The sequence below is a fragment of the Lactuca virosa genome, chromosome 2, assembly GCF_052849685.1.
Source record: "Lactuca virosa cultivar CGN04683 chromosome 2, Lactuca_virosa_CGN04683_v6, whole genome shotgun sequence".
In the NCBI taxonomy this organism is placed as follows: Eukaryota; Viridiplantae; Streptophyta; class Magnoliopsida; order Asterales; family Asteraceae; genus Lactuca; species Lactuca virosa.
The window spans coordinates 57,683,578-57,704,884 of record NC_136427.1 but is presented as its reverse complement, the minus strand read 5'-3'; the positions used below and the strand labels follow the sequence as shown (position 1 = coordinate 57,704,884).

At 36.2% G+C, this 21,307-nt stretch overlaps 1 protein-coding gene and 1 long non-coding RNA gene across 2 annotated transcripts; one reads left to right on the top strand and one right to left on the bottom strand.

The window, feature by feature from the left end:
* The first annotated feature begins 220 nt into the window (after positions 1 to 220).
* Positions 221 to 4,768, top strand: LOC145159118 (serine carboxypeptidase-like 51). Its single transcript, XM_079078022.1, has 13 exons — positions 221 to 499; positions 573 to 667; positions 1,157 to 1,264; positions 1,360 to 1,600; positions 1,934 to 1,977; positions 2,063 to 2,130; positions 2,216 to 2,321; positions 2,397 to 2,575; positions 2,955 to 3,024; positions 3,170 to 3,220; positions 3,296 to 3,348; positions 3,447 to 3,582; positions 4,569 to 4,768. Exons 1-13 carry the CDS (start codon positions 364 to 366, stop codon positions 4,647 to 4,649), a joined length of 1,368 nt encoding a protein of 455 aa, XP_078934148.1. The 5' UTR covers positions 221 to 363; the 3' UTR covers positions 4,650 to 4,768.
* Positions 4,769 to 10,315: 5,547 nt separating this feature from the next.
* On the bottom strand, positions 10,316 to 19,205 carry LOC145156355 (uncharacterized). Its single transcript, XR_013736632.1, has 3 exons — positions 19,089 to 19,205; positions 18,634 to 18,715; positions 10,316 to 10,379 (listed from the first exon to the last, which is right to left on the bottom strand). It is a non-coding gene; the product is annotated as an uncharacterized LOC145156355 (long non-coding RNA).
* Positions 19,206 to 21,307: the final 2,102 nt, after the last annotated feature.

Below are 21,307 nucleotides of genomic sequence, written 5' to 3'. Positions count from 1 at the left end.
CTTTTCTTCATTATATTCTACCAACCGAATAGTTTACACTTAATATCATTCATCAAAATATTTTATTTTCGTATTCTATAGTAGCATCACTTGCAAATACTAATAGTTTATGTAGACAATTTTTTGTTTTGTTGTTGAAATATTGAATAAATATACGTTCAAACAAGTAACGCGCGAAAAAGTCTCAAAACCTAGCTGTTTATGTGGATTGTAACACTTCATTTCTTGTCTTCATCATTATCCAGTTTTGTTTTTATTTCTTATTTTTTTAGCCATAAACAACTAGGAGAAGCTTCTTGTGTTGTATTTTCATGTTATCTATATAAAATTTCTTTTCAACTTTATTTTATTTTCAACGTCAAGATGATCTCCATAAAATACCTTTGTGTTCTTTTTCTTTGTGTTTTAGGTTTCATCTCTTCGGTTACTTCAATCAGAAAGAGTTCTGGTGGAACCACTGATGGTTCTGAAACATGGGGATATGTTGAAGTTCGCCCACGTACGTGTTTAGATTTACTTGGATTCATTACTAGCAAAAGTACATGTTTTAATTTTTGTTGCTTTTGTTATAGGTGTACATATGTTTTGGTGGTTGTATAAGAGTCCTAATAAACCTAAACATCCAACCAATTCATGGCCTACGATTCTATGGTTGCAAGGAGGCCCGGTAAGTATCCATAAGTTATGAAACTTGATAGTGGCCAGACTTACAGGTGACAATCATACAATCTCTATTTTTAACTGTTAATATTTCCAAAAAGAAATATAATGATTGGTTTTACTATGGTCAACTAATTTAACTCCCATAAGGAATAGTGCAGGAGGGGTAAATTAGATTTGTGGATCCAAAAAGAAATAATTTAACTACCAACAACTAGTTAATTTTATCTTTAAAAAAAGTCTTAATAAAGAAATCAAGGAAAATGAGGTTTTCTTTCATTAATTACTCGAGTTTTTACAATTTTTATCATTTTTGTTTTCTTTCATTTCCCAAGTGTGCAACCATCATATTTTTACTATTTTTTATCCGGGCAGCAGTTAACGACACTTAATGGTTAGTGGGACAAAACGAAACATGGCCTTGTCACCGGCTATTAGTGACAAAATAGTTTGATCCCTACCACTTTTGGTCGCTAATGGACCCTTTTCATTCCAGGGTAGCTCCGGAGTTGGCTTTGGAAATTTCGGAGAACTTGGACCCTTAGATGTTGATCTAAAGCAACGAAACTTGACATGGCTTCAGAAGGCAGATCTTTTGTTTGTGGTATGTTTTGAGCTTCCTATTCGTCTCTATGATCGCAAAATGCCTGAATACTGACACAACTTATCAAATTAAGTCATGTCATTTTTTGATTCCAGGATAGCCCTGTTGGGTCCGGGTATAGTTATGTGGAGGATGAGAGCTTGTTTGTCAAAACCGATGTAGAAGCAGCAATAGATGTCACGACATTGTTGAAGGTGATCTACAACACAAACAAGATCAAGGTAAAGAATCCACTTTACATTTTTGCGGAATCTTATGGAGGTAAATTTGCGGTCACTCTTGCACTTTCTGCCTTAAAAGCTATCGAAAAGGGGGAGCTCAAACTTAAACTTGGAGGTACTACATTTTCGCAAAATATCATATTCGCGTGATTCTCCTTTTGAACCATATATCATATTTGGTGATTAAAGAAAATTCTGAAAAAAGTATCGAAATAATTCATAGATAGAGGCTTAAGTCATGTATAATGGTTTGAAAAGTCAATTCTAAAATTTAAATGCTAAAAACATCGTATCACGAAACAATTTGTTTTAAAATCGTTCATTACATCAATGTTTAATTAGTCTTTTTTTTAGGAAAATCGACTATATTTGCAACTAAAAGTCATGTATAATGGTTTCAAAACTCAAATAGATGAAGCTAATTAATGTTACTCGTGTGAGGATATAGGTGTTGCGTTGGGCGATAGTTGGATTTCTCCAGAAGATTATGTGGTAAGTCGAGCTGATCATTTTCGTCGCAAATATTGGTTTGTGACTTTCTAATTGTTCGTATAAACCGAACGACCAAATTTTGCAGCTTTCATGGGGTCCATTACTTAAGGATATGTCAAGAATTGGTGATGTTGCTTTCAACCAATCAACAAGGTTCAAAATAACGTGATTCATGTTGCAAGTGGCAAGCTTTAAAAAGTGTCGCGAAAAGCATCTGAACTTCATCTTTCTGGTGCAGTTTAGCTCTAAAGATTCAGCAGCAAATAACAGACGGACAGTATGTTAATGCGACAGATTCATGGGCTGAGCTCGAGGATGTTCTTATTGATAGCAGCAACGGTGTGGTATGTTAGGGATCTAATATTGTTTGATTGTTCTTAGCGACACATAAGATTTAGTGCCAAATGTTATTTTATTAGGATTTCTACAACTTCATGTTGGATATGAACAACGATCCAAATATTATGACAACAAAAGCATCGAGAAGATTTGAAAATAAGCCTTATGCCTTGGTCTCTGAAGCCGATGGAAATGACCTGGATTCCGTCATGAATGGACCAATTAGAGAAAAGCTCAAGATTATTCCCATAAACGTAAAGTACGTTCTTAGAACTACTTGCAATGTGTTTTTTTATGATTTTCATATTTATAAATTATGAAAAATATTACTTATATAATTATAAAAATAAAAACACAATTAAATTGTTACATAACGATTACGAAGTTTATATTTGATATTGCCATAAAATTAAAATAAATTAATTAACGCAAAAAATAAAAAATATTTAAAGTGTAACTATAAGTAGGAGTAGTAAAATGAAATATTATTTAAATAATAAGGACTATATATATAGGAAACATAAAAGATTAAGCAAATAGTAAATAGCAAATAAGAATGATCAAAAAGTTATTCACGAATGGTAAAACGCTATTAGTATGTTCAAAGAATCATATTGATGATCATCGATCTCTTTTAGATGGGGAGGGCAAAGTGGCGATGTGTTTACGGCTATGGAAGGAGACTTCATGAAACCGAGAATCCAAGAGGTAAAGCTTTTAACATATTCAAATATAGTGACACCAGTTTTGCATAACCATATTTGCAATGCCCTAGCGTTGCAAATGGTTCATCTTTTTGCAATATTCATTAGCCTTATATGCTCAAAGTGCTCATAGATATATTGTTTTACAGGTTGATGAGCTTTTGTCCAAGGGTGTAAATGTGACAATATACAACGGTCAGGTGAGAAAATCTTGCGAAATTGGAATTAACTTAGCAGATTCAATGAATTACATTTTTGTAACTTTTTTGTGACAGATTGATCTAATTTGTGCAACCAAGGGAACAGAAGCGTGGATCAAAAAACTCAAGTAATTATTTGTGTACAATGTTTCTGGTGTTTCAATTTAAATGGTATGTAAATATGCGACTAGTGGTTGCTAAGATGTTGGCTTTGTTTTATTGTTAGATGGGATGGTTTGTCGACATACTTGAACATTCATAGGACTCCATTATACTGTGGTGAAGATAAAAGCACCACAAAAGGATTCTTTAAGTCATATGAGAACTTTGCGTTCTACTGGATTCTTGGAGCCGGTCATTTTGTAAGTCTTTTATTTTCTCTTAATTTTTCTATTTTTATTCATGTTTAATCGAAAAAAAGTGCAAAATATATACTATAGTTGCACATTGGACCATTTCATTAAGACAAAAAGGCATGTTCTGGTCAAGTCTGATCAATGTGGTTCCAGATCTGGACGTTGGAAGTTCTGAATCTAGGCCAATTTGGGCTGTATCTAGTTGTGTTGTGTCATGATCAAAAAATAAATAAATAAATAAACATTTTTAATTTGTCAATTAGAGCTTATTATTTTTCCCGGATTGGATTTCCACTTACATCATTTTTACGTAAACTTATCTTTACATATTATATCCAACAAGTTTTTTCCAACATTTTAAATGTTATAAGCCGTTGTTAAAATCGAGTTTCAAAGTAAGTTTTTAAGACAGTGACTTAAAGACTTCAACTTAGTATGTAGAAATGCTAACTAATTTGAAAACCCTAATTTGATGATAAGGTGCAACAGATTGTATCAGTGAAATTTTTTTAAAGCCATAATCCGTCGAAATCCGTTGGAAATTAACCGATGGGTCTATGCGAATTCTATTTTATTAATATCTATATACATCGGAAATGTTACTAACTTTTTTGGTAAAAAATTGCATGGTCTAGGACTTAAACCATGTGTCACATATATACAAATATGCAATGCTTACCGATCGGCTTAATTCCCCACTAAAACATCCACTACGTAATCTGTCACTAAGCAGTTTGTCATGAAGCTTTCGCACTTGTCACAATAGTTACCCGATGGAAATCCGTCACAACAATTTACCCCCACAATTTTTCAAGATTATAAAAAATACAAAAGTTATACTTTTAATTTAGAAACAATATAACTTACAAATATTGCAAAAAAAAAAATGTGTAGTTATAACATCATTTTAGGCCAGAAGTTTGTTACAACTTGTAATTTTATTGGCATATCATACATATATTGTCACTAATTTGTTTTGGAACACGGTTCAGGTTCCCGTGGATCAGCCTTGTGTTTCTCTAAAGATGGTCGGTAGTATCGTGAATACACCCGATCCAAAGCATAACCATTGATTGTCGACTATGCGCAGCGGGGAGATTGCATTCTTGGATTTCTTCATAGTTTTACATCTCCACATGCCAAACCATAAACACCTTTATTTAGAGTAATTTAATTATGATTCTCCATCGCATCATTATTGAAAACCAATTTTGTAATCAACGTAGCATGATCATTTATCCCTGCCATCTCTATCGAGAGTTAAAAATAATTGTAACATTGTCTAACATTTACCATCATACCGTTAAACCATTTTTCATATTAAAAATCACATAAAAATATGTATAATAAACAACATACTCATTTATAAATATTATATGGTTAAATAAATATAAAAAAGAATACCTATAATCTTGTAAAATTCAATGACAATTTGGTACTTTCAATACTACTATTATGTTTTTGTCTTATCAAATGTTATATAGACAACTTGCTTCTCTTCAAAAATAAATAAATAAATAAATAAAATAAAAAGAAATTGTTATATAGACAACTAGAAGTGTAAACATGGACTTTGATATATTGATCTAAAAAATAGGTGGCTTAATTGCACTTTTAATTTATTGGATATTATTACAGTTTAGTGCTTGCAGTTCTACTAGGATATTTACTCTAGTAGATTGTATTCCTTTCTGATATTTTTCAACCGAAATTCGATGTCAAAAACATATATTATCAAATAAGCAAATGCGATAATATATTCACTGTAACCTTAATCGAATTTGTAAGAGTAAGAACATAAACTACCAACCAAAATACCACCGGATTTATAGTGAAAAACCCAAAAAGGTGAAAAACCATTTTGGAATGAACACTATATTAATCTCAATGTTGAGAAGCATTACAAACACGGCCGGTCCATTGTATTTTAATACCCAAGACGAGATAAGAACTTTATGCCCTTATATAAGTATTGCATGACACATATATATATATATATATATATATATATATATATATATATATATATATATATATATATATACACACACACACGAAAAAAAATGCACTGTACCACCTTTTATAATCAAACAAATAATACAAACAAAACCTACAAAATCTGATATATATATATATATATATATATATATATATATATATATATATATATATATATATATATATATATATATATATATATATATATATATATATATATAGAGGTAGGATCAGTTGAGAACACTAAAAAGGTTGAGAACGCGAGAACACATCTGGGCCACTTAAATATTCAAATCTAAGACTATTATCAAACGGGTAATTTATGTTGATTCTAAAACTATCGGTAGTAAAATGTAACTTTTAAAATGGCATAAGTGTATAACAGTAATTGAAACTTTAGGTCAATCTTATAATTTATCATTCTCATTCTTATTTCCATTAAAGATTGTCGTTTCCCTATTCATTCCCCTATCAAACGATTTTTGTAGCCCTAATCGGACCTGCAAGCTGCTGTGAAGATAAAGACTATTGATGGAGTCTTCGATCACCTCATTTCTCCTTCGTCTTCGATCTTCAACAATCCATTTACCTCTCACCAATCTGCAACGCCGCCGCCTCCTTCTGCTGCCCTAGCCCCGACAACGCAAGCTTCGCCGAAGATGGTGCAGCGACGTCAACTTCCCTGACCATTGAGGCGTCTCAGAAGAGACGAGGATTTGAGACGAGGAGACGGGAGTGGATTCAAAGCATGAAACACAATTTGAGGTAATTTGGTTGAAGGAAATCGAGATACGGAGGGAATAAATCGAACGCACATGGGTGTATATCAATTCTCATGTTCTAAATCTACAATCGATGATTTTTTTGAGGTTAATGGTCTTCATCGTGTGTATATCAATTCTCATGAATCGATTTTTGTTAATTTTAATCCAATATCATATTTTTTCATCAATTTTCTCGTTCCTGTTCTTATAGTCAATTTGATTTCATGATTATTAATTTGATTCATCTCGAACATGAAAATTTCTGATGATCTGTGAGTGAAATCGATCTTTGAAGAATCGATTTGGTGTTTGATTGAATGCTAATCTCGAAGTCTGGTGATGAATGGACGAACCAATTGGATGTGAAGACTGAATCGCTTTGCTGGGATTATCGGATTCTTGGTTGTTTATAGTGATTCTGATTTTGATCGGAATTAATTTGATGACTGGTTCACAATCGCTAAATGGGTTTTACATTCGGGGCTTAAGACATCGGTTAATTCGCAATCTGTGATAAAGCTGAGTCGGAATGGTTGAGATTGTTCTACATAGTCAAAACCATAAAAGTCAAAATCGACTTATGTAAACGAAGAACAGTGGATTGTTGATTTGGTTGTGGAGGGTGTATTTGACATCGGGTTCATTGGCTTTGTATCTGCGACAATTGGGCTGTTTATTTATGATTAAAGGTATTCTTTTATGAAGAAATGATAATTTTTACACCCCTTTTGTTTTCGGTTGATTAAAAGAAAGGTGGATTACTTGTAAATTGATATGTATTCATTTGTGATTGTAGTAGTATTAGTTTTTTTTGAAAAAAAAATCGTTATGAATACAAATGTATTGATTTGGGGTTGGATTTCTATTAATTTTTTCGAAAAAAAAACGTGAAATAGGATAAAAAATTTATTTTTTAAGAAAAAAAATTAATTTTTATTAGTTTAAAATTTTTTTTTTTTTGATAAAAATATTTTTTATATTTCCTTAATAAGAAAAATAAAAAATCAAATATTTCCTTCTTTTTTGGTAACTGATCCTAAATTTAAGGGAATTTGATTGATTTTATTTTATTTTAATTTAATTAAAATATACAATTACTAATATGACCTTACATATTGATTGGTCTATAACTGTTCTCGCGTTCTCAACCTTTTAGGTGTTCTCATTTGATCATTTCTATATATATATATATATATATATATATATATATATATATATATATATATATATATATATATATACACACACACACACACACACACACACACACACACACACACACACACACACGATAAAAAATGCACCACCTTTTATAATCAAACAAATAATACAAACAAAACCTACAAAATCTGATAATCGCCTAAAACAATGTCTTCCTATATTTTTTGAAGCAAAAACATCCTTTATTTTACAATAATATATATCATGTGAAAAATCACTTTTTAAACTTAAAATCACTCAATATTTCTTGCATACTCCATTATTTGAATAGATTTTCAAGAACTTTCACCTTTGTTAGCTTCATCAAGCAACATTTCTGTAAAAATTTGTAACTCGATAAATAAACATATTCCATCAATATGAGATTCTTCACCATTTGTCAAGTTAGACTCAAGATTTAAACAACATTTTTCTAACAAAATATTTATTCAATATCACTTTTAGACGATTAGCCTCTTCTTGTTCTTTTTGTTTTCTATCATGACCAATGTTTATGTTTTTGTTTCAACTTTCAAGATTCCAATTGTCAAGTGATCTGGAAAATGCATGATACAATCAGAAATAGGAACTCATTTTTTCAAAACTACTATCTACTAGCAAGAATGAAATATCTCCATTTATGTTGCATCTAGAAGTCCAAATACTCAAAATAATGGAGTTCAATAGAGACATAACACAAAAGTTTAAAAAGGAACCACAAAGTCATATTTCTAAAAAGAATCAAAGCTAAATAAAAATTCAAACCTAAAAATAGATTTCGAACAGAAGTGTGTTGCAACACCAACAAGAAACGCTCCAATTTTTGAAACAATAACAAAAATAGTCGATTAACATAAATCGGAAATTACACTGAACATGAACATTAATCAGAAATTAGAACTTAGAACGAGAACAAAGAAAAGAAATCAGAATAATAGAAATAAAACACAAATCTCGGATTCAGACTGTATATCTCCTAACCTAAAAGGCTACAACTAAACCATAGGACCATATTAGAGAATCACAAATCAAAACTTGAAAAACACATAAATTAGAGGATTTAGAAACCAAAACTTAGAGAAATCAGGTACATAATCGACTGATAACTAAGAAATCGAAGGCACTCAAAGCAGAATATGGATTTAGAGAGAATTAGAAAAATATTAAAATTAGTTTTCGCTTACTTTTTATTTATCAGATCTTATGAGCAGCTGATTATAAGCATCGGGGCATCGATTTCTCCAATCAACAGCATCACTGCAACGTGTTTCAAGGCGCCAATGGACGTTTCGTTTTTCTATGCGCAATTGGTGAACGGATTAATGCCCATCGCTAGTTGATTGGCTCGATGCCATTTACTCACTTTCTCATGTCCGAAATAGATCATAGTATTACATTAGGCTAACGATTTTGGGCTACAATTATATATATATATATATATATATATATATATATATATATATATACACACACACACACACACACACACTATAGAATGCTAAACTGATTTTATGTCCTTCAAATGTTGTTGCCCTGGGCCTATGCCCAATTCGCCCATGTATGGGGCCAGGGCTGGTTACAAAGGCTTCATGTTGGTGTAGAACAGAAATGAAAAGGAAGATTCTGAAAGATGATCTGATATCCTATATATAAGACTAACTAAACGAGTCCTAATCTAACTCTTTTACTTGATGGGCAAGGAAACAAAACAACAACTAGTATAGTTGTCAATTTCTTGGGCACCAAGTTGAAAACAGTTCGGAGCATATCCAACAAACTCCGCCTTGCGACGGAACCAATCTTCAGCAACGTAACATTCAACCATCGAGATAAATGAAGAAACATAGTGCTCAAAAGTCCCTAAGGACTTAATTTGAAATACCAACCGAATTTGAACAAAGTTCAAATTTGGCGGTCGGAACCGGCTTCGTCATCATGCCAGTCACCTTGTGCTTGATGTTAAATTTTGTCACATTGATATCGCCTTGGGCAATGACATCTCTGATGTAATGGTATCGTATGTCAATGTGCTTCGTTCTCTCTTGGAATATCGAATCCTTTGTGAAGCATATCACACTTTGACTGTCATAATAAATTGTAGTGCATGAGAAATCACCACATAGCTCATCATACAACCCTCTAAGCCAAGTAGCCTCTTTGCATGCTTCCGAAATAGCCATGTACTTAGCTTCCGTAGTAGACAAAGCAACGGTAGATTGAAGTGTAGCTTTCCAACTTACGGCACAAACACCAATAGTAAAAACATAACCCGTAAGGGATCTTCTTTTGTCGAGATCGCCTGCATAATCTGAATCAACGTATCCACACAACCCAATTGTTGATTTCCCAAACTCCAAGACTTAGAAGTACCTATAAGGTAACACAAGATCCATTAGACGGCTTTCCAATGTTGTTTTCCCGAATTAACCATAAAACGACTTACAACACCCAAAGCATGTGATATATTGGCCGGGAACAAACCATAGCATACATTAATTGTCCAATTGCACTTGAATAAGGAACCTTTGACATCTGATCAATTTCGTCATTTGTTTGTGGAGAAAGTATAGAAGAAAGCCGGAAATGGTCGGCAAGCGGTGTACTTATCGGTTTGGCATTTTATATATTGAATTGATGTAGAACTTTTGAAACGTCCCAAAAATATAGTCCAAAATTTTCATTTTTAAATCAAGTAAAATAGTATTCCAATCATTATCCATACATCCCAAATGAAACAAGTGTATCAAATATCATTAAATCAGAGTGAAATATCAAGTGCAGAATCCTTGTGGTGTGTGCAATGGAGTCACCCCGAGCTCTTCCCCTTGCCACTGGAAGTACCTGAAACATAAACTGAAAATTGTAAGAATAGAGCTTTGTGAGTTCCCCAAACTACCCCATACCATACATAATAAATCGTATACTAGGCCCCCACCCGACATCGGGCCTCGCCCAGCATTCGGCTCCGCCCGGCATCGAGCCTCGCTCGATATACAAATCTGTTATTCTCAGGCCTCGCCTGTCACTGGGCCTCGCTCGCTGTACACATACAATTTATATCAAAAAATCATGCTAACACATATAATGATCATAAACACAAGCATACGTTCCAGTCCTCAGGCCTCGCCTGGCATCGAGCCCTGCCCGGTATACGTTGCAGCACACAACACATGTGAGGGTCACGTAGACTCCTAGCATCCTAACATAATCAATAAGGGTTGGCATTGGTGCCTTAGACCCGATAAACCCAATAAGGAAACTCGCCTCGAATGCTGAAGCTCACTGAAAGAAATCCCTAGTTGCTGCCCTGACGACTCCTTGGGCTATCAGTAGAAAATAACACCCACTTAACACTTGGGGTCCAATCTATAGCCCATACTCCATACATGGGGTAAAATTACCATTATACCCTTGTCCTAGCTTCAACCACGACTGAGGCCCGAAACCATAAACCAAAAAGGCCCAAAACCAAAAGATCCACAAAGGTGTAACGCCTGTAGATCCGGGCTAGTCAATTTAGAGATAATAGGGGTCGAAAACGACTTTTCGACAAAAGATTATTTAGAATAAATAATCTTAACCAAGTTGTAGAATATGTCTCAAGGTTTCCGTACATATAAAGAACGCCGAAATCCGAGTTATAACGAAGAAGTTATGACTCGTCAAAGTTTTACGGCAAAACCGGCACGACACCGGGAAGCGTAAATAGTGAATTTACAATAGAGCGACTTTTTAGCCTTAGTGATCTAAACAAAAGTTGTAGTATATGTTAAACCGAGAACGTACAAAAAAAGAACGCCCAAATCTGACTTCGTATGAGGAAGTTATGATTTTTCTAAGATTTGGCATAGCAGTGCACGGCCCGAAACTCGAATTTTAGTTCGAGCGGTTTTTGGCTTACGCAACCTTAATGAGAGTTGAATATCTCATTAATAGGAACTCAACGGTAAAAAGACAGACGAAAACGGAGTCTGTATGAAGGAGTTACGAATTCTTCGTGGTCATTTAACAGTCTAATCTCCTCCTACTGTTAAATTTAAGATCGGTCGAGAATTAGCCGATGGAGTCTAAATAAAAGTTGTAGATATTGTTTTTACCTACGCGTGGAAAAAAATAACGTCAAAAACAGAACTCGTATGCGAGAGTTATGATTTTTCTAAGTCGGGAGGCTGCTGTGCGAAATCGGGTGACGTGGCGCAATCCTGGCCATTGCTTCCTCCCCAAGGCTAGCCACCAGATGGTGACACCTGGCCTGGAACTCGACGAGTTGGAGGCCAACTCGACGAGTTTTTGGCATTTCCAGCCTATAAAAAGGGAGTCGGGGCACCCTCATTTTTCACACCTTCCAACTTCTCTTTCTCTCTCTACACTCTCTCTCTAAGCTCCCTAAGCCCCCCTAAAGTCTAGGTAAACCCCCTAGCATCCGAAGGAAGCCCCGAGGCTCCCGGAGTCTCGAGAAAAGAGCCTTTCGGCTCGGAAACGCTGCTCCAGCGAAGCCCGGTTTTGAGAAAAACGCGTTGTAAGTGAGCTACGCCTAACCTATCTTTAGTATAGCTTATGTTTTAATATAGTAATGTTATTAGGACCTTATAATAAGTACGTGGGCTATTATTATGGGTTATATAAGTATCTTTTAACGCTTATATAATAGTGATAATAGCTAGACTATTAATTAGTCGCGGTTAACGTTAGACTAAACCCTAGTGATATTGATACTAGGTTTTATCGAGGGATAATTGTTTTGAGATAACGAAGCGATGTTCAAAGGCAGAATCACCACCTTTTCAGGTGAGTGCATAGTTACTTTCATCTTACAAATAGATATGAAGTATTTTATATAAGTTACGTGCTATGTGTGCATATTATCTGTATACTTGCTATCTATGCTGGATGAACGATTTTATACATGTTTTAAATGATTTAAACTGTGTGTATATATATATATATATATATATATATATATATATATATATATATCTACGAGAATATGTTGGGTAAAACATGGGTAGATGTAATAGATGGAATATGAGTTGGATGATGAATTGAGAGGTGTTATAGACCACTAGGTGAGTGTGAGAGGTGGACGATGTGAGAAGCCTTTCCCAAATGATGGCCCCGTCATCTAGCAGAGTATGGATGACAACCACAGACTATTCTAGACAGTCCAGTGGAACACTGGCAGGCTCGCAACCTGTAGGTGTTGTGAACGATGTGTTCACCGGTGTACTCTAAAAACCCATTGACATGTATTGCGAGTGGACTCTCGAAAACGATACTGTCAATAAACGAGATAACCCTAGCAGCTGTGCTCGAAGAACAATACTGGTAGCTGCGCCTCACATAGAATGTCACAATTCTGGCAGCTGCGCCTAAGTGATAGAACTAGCAGCTGTGCTTGACAGCTGTGTCATTGACAACTATGGACTTCGTGCCGATTCCTTAGGATGATCCTTAGGAATGAATGAACGAGGAATAATTGATTCTTAGGGTAGATCCTTAACAGTAAAGAAGATAATGGGGATGGGTAATTGGGTTGATTGTTTGATGTTTAAACATAATAATTATATTATTGTGGGTTGAAAACCCTATGTACTCACCAGGTTTCCCAACCTGACCCACTCAGTTTATTTGTATCACAGGTGTCGATATGAAGTTACATTACACTGAGAGATTTAAAAGAGATGTAGATCACTAGTGTAAATGAATGTAAGTTCTGTTTATGCTTATGTTTCTGTATTAACGATGACATCCCAAATGTTTTAAAATGAATAAAAATACATTTCTTCGGAAATGCTTTGATAACGTATTTATCATGTTTTTCTGCGAACAAATTTCGCAAGATTTTTATTAAAAGAAGTACTCTGATTTTTATAAAGCATAAACAAAATCGGTCTTTTCTGGCCGTGAAAATGGGGATGTCACAGTTGGTATCAGAGCATTAGTTTAAGCGAACTAGGAATTTGTAGGATTTCTAGACTTAAACTTAGAATGCTAAGCGATGATTGTGAGGAGCGTGTCTAATAAAATTTAGGTAATACACCTGAATAGACACAAGCACTAGCTAATTTAGGGAAAATGCCTAACATGCTTATATGTGTTAATGATTTATGATGCTTTATGATGCTAAATGTATGATCGGATCTATGGTCTATTGCCGAGCGGGTCTGGAAACTTTACGTGTTCAGACTTCTAAATGTTTAATTACGGTATTAGAACTGGCATGTAACTTTTCGGAGTAATAAGGAGATTTACACGTCGATCGTAAATAAAATCTTCTCTATCTTAATTCTCGTCACTGCACGCCAAACATCCGACTTGGTGTATAGATTGACATGATGAGCACTCGAAGCGGATTTAGAAGCGGTAACCCGCAGACCGAACCACAAGTGATTGAGCGTGTGCCAGATGTAGCAGCTGCACCCAAGACGATCACGATGGCAGGGGTACAAGCAATGGTGCAGATGATGTTGGATCGTCAGATGGAAGAGACAAGACGATTACTTCAACAAAGTAAGGACGAACTTACTATGCCAGTACGCCAGACACCTACTCTTGAGGCAGCCATCTGGGTAGAGGTTGGCAAAAGGAGGAAATTTGAGGGAACTGCAAGGTCCAACAGGAACAACATGTTCTCACAGTCTGGAGGAGGAAGAGGTAAAGCAAAATGGTGTAACAAGTATGGAAGGAAACACAACGGGGGATGCCATAAGGAAGTGACCTGCTTCAAATGCGGGAATATTGGTCACTATGCCCCCAAGTGCTCAACCAAGGAGGAAGTTTGCCTTAAGTGTAGTGGAAAGGGACACTTCAAGCAGGATTGTCCGATAAGGGCTACAATGCCAAAAGTACCGCTGAAGCACTATGAGAGATACGACGAGGAAGTGACTTGCTACAAATGTGGAAAGAAAGGGCATTACGCCAGCAAGTGCACATCCAAAAAGAGGGTGTGCTACGGATGTAACAAATAAGGGCATTTATCTAGGGACTGTCCGAAGAAAAATGAAGCAGTAAGAGGGGATGCACCTCCGAAGCCAAGAAGCATCCTTAACGAAGCATCTAACAATACAAGGAATCAGGAGTGAGGACAGATATCCGAGGAGCAAGTCACGAAGTAGTCATAGTACTATGTGGCGTAGCCTATTAGAAGCATAGTATAGGGTGAACTCGAACACCTATGTAATAGTTTCAAGAAATAATAAAGCCTTCGTTTTGTTATCTGGTGTGTTAAACTGTTATGTGATTTTCTTGTATGGTGACTTGGGGACTGCGAGACAATACTTGGGACGAGTATGAGTAGGTGTGAAAGGTAGTAGATGCATATACTACCGGAAGCACAAGACTCACACTTGGATCAGGGAAAGTCACAAGGTTACCGAGAAGCTAGTAGTTGATTCCGTTTTGTTCAGGTATGTCATTACCATTGTTTCGGTAATGACTAAGAAGATGATTGTTATTCCGACCCTAGTGTTCATATCAAATCGAGTCCGACTATGATGAGTATGTTACGAGGTTCAGAGAACCAAGTTCGATGTAGCATCTGACTTAAGCCGGAAGATTGAAATGAAAGATAATCAAAGCGATCAGTACATGTATCACGACAGTTGCTTGTAGCTAGAAATGCTACCTTTTAAGATGTGATAAGAACATGAAGGAAGGTATAGTCTGTTCGGGAATTTGACTCTAAAAGACTTGAGTCTAAGCATTGCAACATACGATAAGAGGCATGACCTATCGGTCTATTATGATAATCGAAGGAAGAAACTTATCTCAAGTTTGTTAAATAAGTAGTCTCCAATAAAGATCGAGATCGTGACATGAAGATCATGATTGGAAGTCTAACATAAGATAGAGAGCGGATGCAAGATAGAGCACCGCCTGTAGTCAAGGAGTCTAAGAGTTAGATACTCGTTCGAAGAAACATCAAAGTTATGACTTAGGTTGAAGAGATAACATATGGAGTCACCATGTGAGCCCTGTTTCGTTGATGATGTTGGGACGTAATCATCCTAAGGGGGAGATAATTGTAACGCCCGTAGATCCGGGCTAGTCAATTTAGAGATAATAGGGGTCGAAAACGACTTTTTGACAAAATATTATTTAGAATAAATAATCTTAACCAATTTGTAGAATATGCCTCAAGGTTTCCGTACATATAAAGAACGCCGAAATCCGAGTTATAACGAAGAAGTTATGACCCGTCAAAGTTTTACGGCAAAACCGGCACGGCACCGGGAAGCGTAAATAGTGAATTTACAATAGAGCGACTTTTTAGCCTTAGTGATCTAAACAAAAGTTGTAGTATATGTTAAACCGAGAACATACAAAAAAAGAACGCCCAAATCTGACTTCGTATGAGGAAGTTATGATTTTTCTAAGATTTGGCATAGCAGTGCACGGCCCGAAACTCGAATTTTAGTTCGAGCGGTTTTAAGCTTATGCAACCTTAATGAGAGTTGAATATCTCATTAATAGGAACTCAACGGTAAAAAGACAGACGAAAACGGAGTCCGTATGAAGGAGTTACGAATTCTTCGTGGTCATTTAATAGTCTAATCCCCTCCTACTGTTAAATTTAAGATTGGTCAAGAATTAACCTACGGAGTCTAAATGAAAGTTGTAGATCTTGTTTTTACCTACACGTGGAAAAAAAGAACGTCAAAAACAGAGCTCGTATGCGAGAGTTATGATTTTTCTAAGTCGGGAGGCTGCTGTGCGAAATCGGGTGACATGGCGCAATCCTGGCCATTGCTTCCTCCCCAAGGCTAGCCACCAGATGGTGACACCTGGCCTGTAACTCGACGAGTTGGAGGCCAACTTGACGAGTTTTTGGCATTTCCAGCCTATAAAAAGGGAGTCGGGGCACCCTCATTTTTCACACCCTCTAACTTCTCTTTCTCTCTCTACACTCTCTCTCTCTCTAAGCTCCCTAAGCCCCCCTAAAGTCTAGGTAAACCCCCCTAGCATCCGAAGGAAGCCCCGAGGCTCCCAGAGTCCCGAGAAAGGAGCCTTTCGGCTCGGAAACGCTGCTCCAGCGAAGCCCGGTTTTGAGAAAAACGCGCTGTAAGTGAGCTACGCCTAACCTATCTTTAGTATAGCTTATGTTTTAATATAGTAATGTTATTAGGACCTTATAATAAGTACTTGGGCTATTATTATGGGTTATATAAGTATCGTTTAACGCTTATATAATAGTAATAATAGCTAGACTATTAATTAGTCGCGGTTAACGTTAGACTAAACCCTAGTGATATTGATACTAGGTTTTATCGAGGGATAATTGTTTTGAGATAACGAAGCGTTGTTCGAAGGCAGAATCACCACCTTTTCAGGTGAGTGCATAGTTACTTTCATCTTACACATAGATATGAAGTATTTTATATAAATTACGTGTTATGTGTGCATATTATCTGTATACTTGCTATCTATGCTGGATGAACGATTTTATACATGTTTTAAATGATTTAAACTGTATATATATATATATATATATATATATATATATATATATATATATATATACATATATATATATATATATATATCTATCTACGAAAATATGTTGGGTAAAACATGGGTAGATGTAATAGATGGAATATGAGTTGGATGATGAATTGAGAGGTGTAATAGACCACGAGGTGAGTGTGAGAGGTGGACGATGTGAGAAGCCTTTCCCAAATGATGGCCCCGTCATCTAGCAGAGTATGGATGACAACCACGGACTATTCTAGACAGTCCAGTGGAACACTGGCAGGCTCGCAACCTGTAGGTGTTGTGAACTATGTGTTCACCGGTGTACTCTAAACACCCATTGACATGTATTGCGAGTGGACTCTCGAAAATGATATTGTCAATAAACGAGATAACCCTAGCAGCTGTGCTCGAAGGACAATACTGGTAGCTGCGCCTCACATAGAATGTCACAATTCTGGCAGTTGCGCCTAAGTGATAGAACTAGCAGCTGTGCTTGATAGCTGTGTCATTGACAACGATGGACTTCATGCTGATTCCTTAGGATGATCTTTAGGAATGAATGAACGAGGAATAACTGATTCTTAGGGTAGATCCTTAACAGTAAAGAAGATAATGGGGATGGGTAATTGGGTTGATTGTTTGATGTTTAAACATAATAATTATATTATTGTGGGTTGAAAACCCTATGTACTCACCAGGTTTCCCAACCTGACCCACTCACTTTATTTGTATCACAGGTGTCGATATGAAGTTACATTACACTGAGAGATTTAAAAGAGATGTAGGTCACTAGTGTAAATGAATGTAAGTTCTGTTTATGCTTATGTTTCTGTATTAACGATGACATCCCAAATGTTTTAAAATGAATAAAAATACATTTCTTCGGAAATGATTTGATAACGTATTTATCATGTTTTTCTGCAAACAAATTCCGCAAGATTTTTATTAAAAGAAGTACTCTGATTTTTATAAAGCATAAACAAAATCGGTCTTTTCTGGCCGTGAAAATGGGGATGTCACAAAAGGCCCACTAATAAGTCCAAATCTCTAAAACAGGACTTGTGATCAATACAAGGCCCAAAAGCTTGACCCAAACCAAAACCCAAATTCAAGGAGCCCAAAACACAACAAGTCCAAAGCCCCGCTGAGCGTTGTACGATGGGCGTACGCTTAGTACATTGGGGGTACTCGACGAATCCAGATCGCGACCACAACTCGGTACGTCGGGCGTACGGTCAGTTACGCTGGACGTAAACTGACTTATTCCAAAACTTATGATATGGCTTAACCACTTAAGCACTTTGCACCCAAACTTCAAAGAACCTTAAAATAAAGCTCTTAATGCATAAAGTTGGCACCTTTATGTATTTGCATGTCTTAATGGGACCCAACAACCATCTTGACCCATTAAGACCCATATTAATCCAACTAGAACATGAATGGACCAAAAGCAAGGATCAAGATACCATTTTTACAAACTTATAAAATCAGAAAGGGAAAGAGCTAGCAATCTTAGCTCCTGGAGTGGCTCAAACTCCCAAGGAGGACTCGAAACCTAAAATAAGCACAAATCTAGTCCTAAACCCATAAAGCATAACAAGGAGCCAAGGTATGAACTTGATACCTTAAATGAGCTGGAAATGAAGCCAATGGTCTGGATCTATAAGTCTTCCTTTGAACCACAAGCTAGCACCAAACACCTTTTCCTTGAAAAGGAGCAAAAGCAAACCAAAATGCACACTTAGATCTCACAAACACTCAATGAGAGATTAGGGTTTTGTGGAGGATTTTAGGAACAAGAGGGAGGCTGGTCGAAAAGGTCATTGGGACATAATGTTCCTTAAATAGTGCTTAAACCCTAAATCTTAGGGTTTTGGGGTCTGGACATGTACGTCGCACGTACCCACTCGTACGACGCGCGTACGTGCATGGAATCCACGTCCCATTCTCGCTAGTACGACCAGGGTACATAAGGTGGTACGCCCTGCATACGGCACCTCTTGAGCCCAAAATGGAAAAAGGTCCAATGACTTGAAGGCCCAAATTCTAATAATTAAATAACCAAATTTAAAGAAATACCTTAAAATATCGGGCGTTACAACTTTGTTGATGTAGCTGCTTTGGCTTAGGTATAACTTTCCAATGGATCGATCCCTTGAAATTTCCATGCCAAGTATCTTCTTTGCATCATCCAAATCTTTCATCTCGAAATCCCGACTAAGTTGCTTTATCAGTTTGGTGATGGTGGACTTGTCTTTTGCATCTATAAACATATCATCAACATAGAGTAATAAGTAGATAGGAGGCCCTTTTCCAAAATTTAGGTAAACACATGAATCATAATCAGATCTTTTAATGTTTTGAGAAATCATGAAGTTATAAAACTTCTTGTACCATTGTCAGGGTGATTGCTTTAAGCCATAAAGTGATTTCTTTAACCAACACACCAAATCTTCTTTTTTCAGAATAGCAAAACCTTTGAGTTGCTCGTTGTAAATGTTTTCTTCCAAATCACCTTGTAAGAAATAGGTATTCACATCAAGTTATTGAAGCTTCAAATCATGCATTGCAATAAAGCTAAATAAAGTACGAATGAAACTGTGCTTGACAACGGGAGAAAACACATCAGTAAAATCTATATCGGGTATTTTGCTATACCCTTTTGCAACGAGTCGGGATTTGAATATGGAATCATCCTTTTCTTGTACACCCATTTGCATCTAATTGGCTTCTTTTCCTTGGGTAATTTAACAAGTTCCCAAGCTTGATTCTTCTCTAGAGATTCTTTTTCTTCTTGCATTGCAGTCATCCACTTGTCGGAATCGGAAGTAGAAATTACTTCAGTATAGGATGATGGCTCTTGATAATTTTTAATTTCCTAGGAAACTGAGAAAGCATAACCTATTGAGTTAGCAATGTTAGTGAACCTTCTAGGAGGTCTACTAACCCTCCTAGGTCTATCGGTTGCAATAGAACGAGATTGGGATGAAGAACCTGAAGGAGTTGATGAACCATTATTCCGAGATTCTCAACAATAAATGAATTGTAAGGTTATCATTTAAGTGCTTATCCGAAACGTTTTCTCATGATCAACTTAAAGGTACTTTTGTTCATGATTATACTTTTAATTCACAATAAACACAATTTTGGCACACATTTTAATAAAGTACTGAGTGACTCTGAACTGATTCGGCGGTTTCCTTTTTTGAAAAAACAAACATCCTATCTTTTGGTTCTTAACTGTGACATAGGAAGGCTTTAAAGCTTGTGCGTTAAATGCAACCATTTTCAATTTCGGGTGTCATCATTCCATTCTTCGACTCGACCCGAAAATTCCCACATATAAAAGGATTTTGAAACCTAACTGTTCCCACTTTTCACTTTGGCTATCGTCTTCCTTAGAACATTTCCTTTGTACTCTTTATTCTTGAAGCTATTCTCAACTGCAACAATGGCGTCGAAAACTTCCAAACCTGCAACCAAGAAGAAATTGTAACGTCCCCAAAAATATTGACATAAAATTTTGTTTTATTTATAGAAGAAGGATCATCAATTGCTTGTTTTAAATAAAACCGATACATTATAATCAGAGTATAAACCCCAAAACAAGCCAAATGCGGAACAATAAGTGTGTGTGTCATGCAGTCACCCCGAGCTCTTCCTTCTGAAAATCGAAGTAGGTGAAACATAAACTGAAAACCGTAAGCACAAAGCTTAGTGAGTTCCCTAAGATACCACATACCTTACATAACAAAACATATAATAGGCCTCGTCCAGTCATCGAGCTGAGCTCGGTAGTAAGTTGGGCCCCGTCCAGCATGCATATAACATATATCAATAAACACAGACACATGCAACATAGATTCATAGCATACAAACAGTCATCGGGCCCCGCCTGGCATCGGACCTTAGCCCGGAAAGCATATAAACACATACACATGCAAGAGTCACGAAGACAGCTAACATACTAACATAACATAAACATGAGCCGGCATTGGTTCCTTCGACCCGCTAAACCCAATGAGGAAACTCACCTCGCACTGCTGAAGTCCCGCGGATAAAACTCTAGCTGATGGCTGACAGATCCCCGAACTGTCAACATCAAAACAACACCCAATTAATAATTTGGGTCCAATGCATAACCATAAATCCATACTTGGGGTAAAAAGACCTTTTTACCCCCAACCTAGCTTGATCCAAGCCTAAGGCCCAAACTCACACTCTGAAAGCCCAAAAGCCAAACAATCAACCAAGGCCCAGTATATAGCCTAATTTTCCAAATTGGGCCCAACCCCCTT